This window comes from Schistocerca americana, chromosome 6, assembly GCF_021461395.2.
Source record: "Schistocerca americana isolate TAMUIC-IGC-003095 chromosome 6, iqSchAmer2.1, whole genome shotgun sequence".
Classification (NCBI taxonomy): domain Eukaryota; kingdom Metazoa; phylum Arthropoda; class Insecta; order Orthoptera; family Acrididae; genus Schistocerca; species Schistocerca americana.
In genome coordinates, this window is record NC_060124.1 from 89,427,195 (window position 1) to 89,433,473 (window position 6,279).

At 35.8% G+C, this 6,279-nt stretch overlaps 1 protein-coding gene across 1 annotated transcript in view; it reads left to right on the plus strand.

Moving 5' to 3' along the window:
- LOC124619273 (protein Rae1) overlaps positions 1–4,843 on the plus strand; it is a 47,059-nt gene extending 42,216 nt beyond the window's left edge. Inside the window, exons 7-8 of the mRNA XM_047145543.1 lie at positions 2,904–3,098; positions 4,590–4,843. Of these exons, the coding sequence (XP_047001499.1) occupies positions 2,904–3,098; positions 4,590–4,676 (282 nt within the window). The 3' untranslated portion in view covers positions 4,677–4,843. The remainder of the gene's footprint in view (positions 1–2,903; positions 3,099–4,589) is intronic.
- Positions 4,844–6,279: the final 1,436 nt, after the last annotated feature.

Consider the following 6,279-nt stretch of genomic DNA (forward strand, 5'->3'; position numbering starts at 1 on the left):
TTGCCTCTTTACTTCCGCCTCGACTGACATCTCTGCCCAAACTCTTTGCCTTTACAAATGTCTGCTTGTGTCTGTGTATGTGCGGATGGATGTGTGTGTGTGTGTGTGTGTGTGTGTGTGTGTGTGTGTGTGTGTGTGTGTGATTGTATACCTGTCCTTTTTCCCCCCTAAGGTAAGTCTTCCCGCTCCGGGATTGGAATGACTCCTTACCCTCTCCCTTAAAACCCACATCCTTTCGTCTGTCCCTCTCCTTCCCTCTTTCCTGATGAAGCAACCGTATGTTGTGAAAGCTTGAATTTTGTGTGTATGTTTGTGTGTCCAAACACTAATCAGGATTGTGGGCTGGCTTAGGTAACAGCCCTGAGCCTGTTCAGACATTGACTTGACTGTGTCTTTATTATGGAAGCCAAACTGAAAGATCACTAACAGAATTTCCGGAAAAGTGAGTATGTATTCTGGCATAGGCTGTTTTGTAAAAATTATGTAGAAACTGAATGAGGAGTGAGATAGAATGAGAAGTTAATCACTTATTTGCACTTCTTTAAATAGTTATACTGTATATTCCAATCACTTAGAAACTATCCCGTGCTCCATTGACGGTTTGATGAAATAGCTTCTAGCCAGATAAATCTGAGTCATCACAGAGTGTATGTAATTTGCTGGAAATACCTGGTAACCAAGGGAAGACTTTTATTGTCAGCAGTTGAATTACTATTATAATCACTATCCTGTTTGAGTCTAAACTGTTGCCTGCAATGTCTGCCTCAGCAAAACCATTGCATTTATATGTGATTGTTTATTTCCAGTCTCTATGTTTTTACCAGTTTTAAGAAAAAGTAATTGAATTCAGTGGCTGCAGATTTAATTTTTTAATATCTATGTCATTCCAAAGGAAATGAATATAGTTTATGTGACAGTTTTTGTTTTCTCTTTAATAACAATCCATAGTGATTTTGCTTTATTCTTTATTTTTTCTTCATGTATATACTGTTTGCTTTTGTGACAACACAATGAACAGCTTTTAAGTAGTTGGTAATGCAGTTTCAGTTCTCGTATTAAATATATTCTCTTTTCTGTTTAAAGAATACAGAGATATTCATAAGACCTATGGGGTTTCATAAGAGAACTGTGTTAAAATTACAAGACATACAGAAAAGTAACACATATCAGTGAATAGAGATTCTCTCAAAGTTTAGATTCGCATTGCATTGTGACGTAGTTGCAGAGCACACCACTAGTGGGCCAGTGTTCAGGACATCAAGACAAATCATTTTTGCATTGGATTCGTTCATGTCTGCAGATAGGCAATACAGTTAACAGATTTACAAAGCTGACTCCATTGTGCCTTCCCACACCAGCATCTTCATTGAACTGCATGCAATTAATGATATTTGCTATGTCACAAACGGTGCCCATTTTAATCAGCTGTGTTCAGCATAATGTAGGAAAACTTTGAGAATAAATTGTATTTTTCATGTATAATTCTTAGCCAGTAGATCTTTTGCACTGTCCTTCCGGCAAACTTTCTGTGAATAATCAGACTGGACCACAATTTATAGCTCTTTTGAACAGTACCATTCCTTTGTTGGTTTAACATAAATGAATAAGATGTTTCACAGTTAGTATTTACTTGTTGTGACCAATTCAGTGCCCACAGAGGTAACATTCTTTTCATTTTTTAGACTTTATAATGGAGACAAGTCATGATACTTCAATTCAGTGATCATCAGCAAAGTTCTTGCACTCTACAGAATGGCTCCCTATAAACCTGGCTATCACAGTTTTGTTCTTCAGATGTTTTAGTGGCTTCTAAAAGTGCTAGTTTACTTATTTCTAATTTTTGAAATATGAAACATATTGTTGTTAACCCTGCTCATTCAGAAAATAATGTTTTTATGAATTTTACAGAGCATGTACCCCATTGGCATTAATTTATTTCTCCTACAAAGTACTTGCGTATATTACATACTGTCCACTTAGTTGACAGAGAAGGAACCCACTTTTAAAGATATAAGATTGGACTCCCAGTCTTGTCAAACTTGACATAGTTCACAATTGTCCTTGTATCCTGTCTTCTGTGGTATAAGCCTTCCATCATTTGTGTGTCCTGGTGGACACCTTACCTCATACAGTGTTATGACGATGTCACTAACCATCAACTGCCATGTTTATCTTCTCTTCCATGTGGCACGTTTGTGGAAAATTTTGGGTTTAAACACAGCCATTTAAAGGAATATTGAGCAGTAACTCACATGACTTATAAGTCAAACATTGTAATTCACCTTCCAAACTTGAGATCTTCATGTTGCACATATTGTTACAGGGTTGAGAAAAGAGGAAAGTATAGAAGGAAGCCACTAAGAAAAGCGTGTTGCCAACTTGTGAATATCTCTCTCTCACACACACTCAACTTTATAGTAATGTGCCTCTGCATGGTGATTGATTATATGTCTTTACTCTGGCAACTGTATACCTTCCATTTCACTCGACATAGCATTCAAATGTAATGTTCTTAAGAAGAGGGTTTTGGAGTTTGAAGATCAATTCCATGTCAAATTGTTTCAAATTTTTTCACACTAAATGTTGAGGACATCCTTTATGTTCTTATGCTGCAAGGTGTAAGAGTGAATCCATCTACAGGAACAGTGCTCTATTTAATAGTTGTCACACCAAACATAGTTGTGAGCTTTTTCAGTGCTTACAGTGTTCAGAACTGTAATGTAGACTTATCTTACAAAAGGATATGCATTTGTGTAGGTTGAGAGAAAGAGTTGTGGTTTTTATGAGAGACTGCACTTACACTTAAAATCAAAATTTTCATTACCATTGGATGTATCGGTGGTATAATTTTAGTCACTGATAAACTGTGAGGAACAACTAAAACAATGTTCTTTTCTTTATAGGTGAATGATATTGCTTTCCACCCTGTGCATGGGACACTGGCAACTGTTGGTTCTGATGGTAGTTTCAGTTTCTGGGATAAGGATGCACGCACAAAACTGAAACCTTCAGAGACTATGGAACAATCAATTACACGCTGCTGCTTCAATAGTAGTGGCCATATATTTGCATACGCTGTCAGCTATGATTGGTCAAAGGTAATTTAGAAAGTAATATGTGTGAAATCAGATTTATGTGGCAGAATATAATGACAAGTTCTTAGTTAAAGTGATAATGGAATAAGTAGTTAATATGAAATTCATTGTTCTGAGTAGTTCATTGAGAACTGAGAACTGACATATGTGTAATGTTGGTAAAGGTTTATAAGTAGCTTGAACCTTCACTTTGGATAATTAAGAAAAAGGTGGTAAAATTCAAGTGGGGCCTACATTTCTTGAAGATGATATGCCTCAAGGACGTTCCAAAACTTGAACTTCAGTTGAAAACTTGAAGAAAGAGCACAATATGATACTCAACAACCAACAGTTAATATGAAATAGCTGGTGCCAAAGACAAATCACTATAAAAAATTCTATTTTAAAAATCCAACTGACTTTGTGTAGCCTTCTGTTGCTATGGGTGAAGCATATTAGAAATTAAACACAAATTTTATTAGTGAGTCGAAAAAAAGCTGGAAACATTATAGCCAGTGTAACGCAGAACAATTAATACTTTTCAGTCAATAATAAAACCATATGTGAATACTGCACATCTTTAGGACCAACTAGATGAAAAATTGTGAGACACAGCCTAAATTGCGAAAGAGACAAAACTATCATTCATCATGATAAAGCACCTGCCCACAAAAATGTGTTGGTAAGGAAAAAATTGAGGGAGTTGAAATGTGAATTGCTAGAATATCCACCTTATTCAGCTAATTTTTCACACCTCTCCCCCTCCCGACCACCACCAACAATAATTTTCACAATTTCCCATTCGTAAAGAATTTGCTGGAGGAAAATATTTTAGTCAGATATGTATTTTGTCAACTCACCAGAACTGCACTTCAGAGGATGTAATTCACAAATGGCAAAAATGTTTGACAAGTTGCTTAGGCATTAAAGAGGACTGGATTGACAAATAATTTCATTTTACACCTACAAGCCACTGTCTTTTATACCTGTCGGAGAAATTTTGTCCTTGCTGTTGTATACTGACGGTTCGAGGCATATTATTCTGTCCTCAATATATAACATTAATAGTAAACCATCATATTCCGCTTGTAGTTACATATTATGATAATTGCTGAAATTTCTTGCATTGTCATTGTGGCCAAGTTTAAAGCAACAATAATTCTAGTATATGCATACACGACAGTGGATATGATCATTTATATGAGCAAGCCTGTGCAAGCCAGAACATAGAGGGGAATTACAGGCGGTATTCTTTTGTAAGGAATGTGGATTGTGGATAAGTAGTGATAAATTCACTGAACAATTGCTAGTGTTGTGTACTATATATTAAGTATAAGAAGTACTAATATACTGGCAGATGGTGGTGGCAGTTTCTTGTGAAGTATAAAATTTAATAAGACTTCAGCAAAATTGATTAAACATATCTGTATGTGGAACTAAATATTTTGTGATTTGTGAACACACAGTGCATCATAAACCCACTTAGTAAGTCATTGTTTCTGTATTGGTCCACAGGGCTACGAGTTCTACAACCCAATGAAAAAGAATTACATATTTCTCCGCTCGTGTTATGAGGAACTGAAACCTCGCAGTTCATCTTGAATATTTAAAGCTGTTATGTACCTGGTGACTGTGTAAATATCAGATCGTTTGTAATTGCACAAATAGGTCTTTCCTACTATGAGTTACATATGTGTATTATTTTCAGCATTTATCATTTTCTAAAGACTGTACTCAGACTGTATTCAAATAAAATTAACATTTTTGTATGCTGTGAGTTTTCAATTTTTGTTGGTTGTCACTTTTGCAGTTGGTGGTGTAAACTGTTTGTTTCTAATATTTACTATTCAAGAGAACCAGTAACTGATTAGCACTCGGAGAGACAGAATGAATAATTATTTCTAATGTTTATGTAGTTTAATATATCAAGTGGTGAGAGGAAGTGAAAGTGAGAAAAAAGGCAAAAAATGACAAACACTAATTATTTTGTGTAGTTCACATTATTTAATGTTCTGTGTATCTGTGGCGGGAGGCAGCAAGTGCACTTTACATTCTCTCTCTATCTGCTTAGAAGATTAAAGATTAAAAATAGCGTATCATGACTTCAGAGTCAATAGAAAGGCATTTTCTAATTGACTTAGTTATTACGTCCAGTTAAGTATGAAATTAGTCAAAAGTTTTCAACTGTTTTAACTGTACATTTTGTAGTTACCTTTTTCCCCAAATGTAAAGGAAAACATTTATAAGTGATGTACCCGCAGTTTGTAATATAGATACTAATTAAACTTTGGTATTCTCTTAGACTGTATTTATTATTTCTCTTTCAGTTTTGGCCACTGGGTTACAGGTTACAGTACCTGTGAAATCAATTTGTGTGGTGTGTGGTGTGTGTGTGTGTGTGTGTGTGTGTGTGTGTGTGTGTGAGTGAGAGAGAGAGAGAGTGAGTTCAGTCACTGGACTTGTAGATGTTCAAGAACTCAGATACATGCTGCTAAGTCATTAACTAAAATATACTGCGAGACAGTTCTTCTTCTTCAGTGGCATACTTTCCACAAGAAAAATGTAGGAGACATAAGGGTATACAAGCTACTTTTCATACCTACATCCATTTGAACTTGCTTATTGTATTCAAGCCTTGGTCTCCCTCTAAAAATTTTTATACCCGACACACACACACACACACACACACACACACACACACACACACACACACACACGCATGCTCTTCCTTCCATTATGAAACTGACAGTTCTTTGATACTTCAACATGTGTCCTTTCAATTGCTGCCTTCCTTAAATCAAGTTATGCCACAAATTTCCGTTTTCCATTTATTTGGTTCAGTACCTCCTCACCTGTTACTTGATCTACCCGTCTAATCTTCAGTATTCTTTTGTAGCACCGTATGTCAAAAACTTCAATTCTCTTCTTGTCTGAACTGCGTAGCACTCACGTTTCACTTCCATACAAGGCTACACACTTCAAATACCTGCAGAAAAGGCTTCTTAACAATCCAGTTGACATCAGATGTTAACATATTTCTCTTTCTCAAAAATGCTTTTCTTGAAATTGTCAGGCTGCTTTTCAATTCTCTCTACTTTAGTCCTCATCAATTATTTTGCTACCCATACAGCAAATTTCATCTACTGCTTTTGGTTTCTCATTTTTAATCTACTTCCCTCAGCGTCACCTGGTTTAATTCGATTGG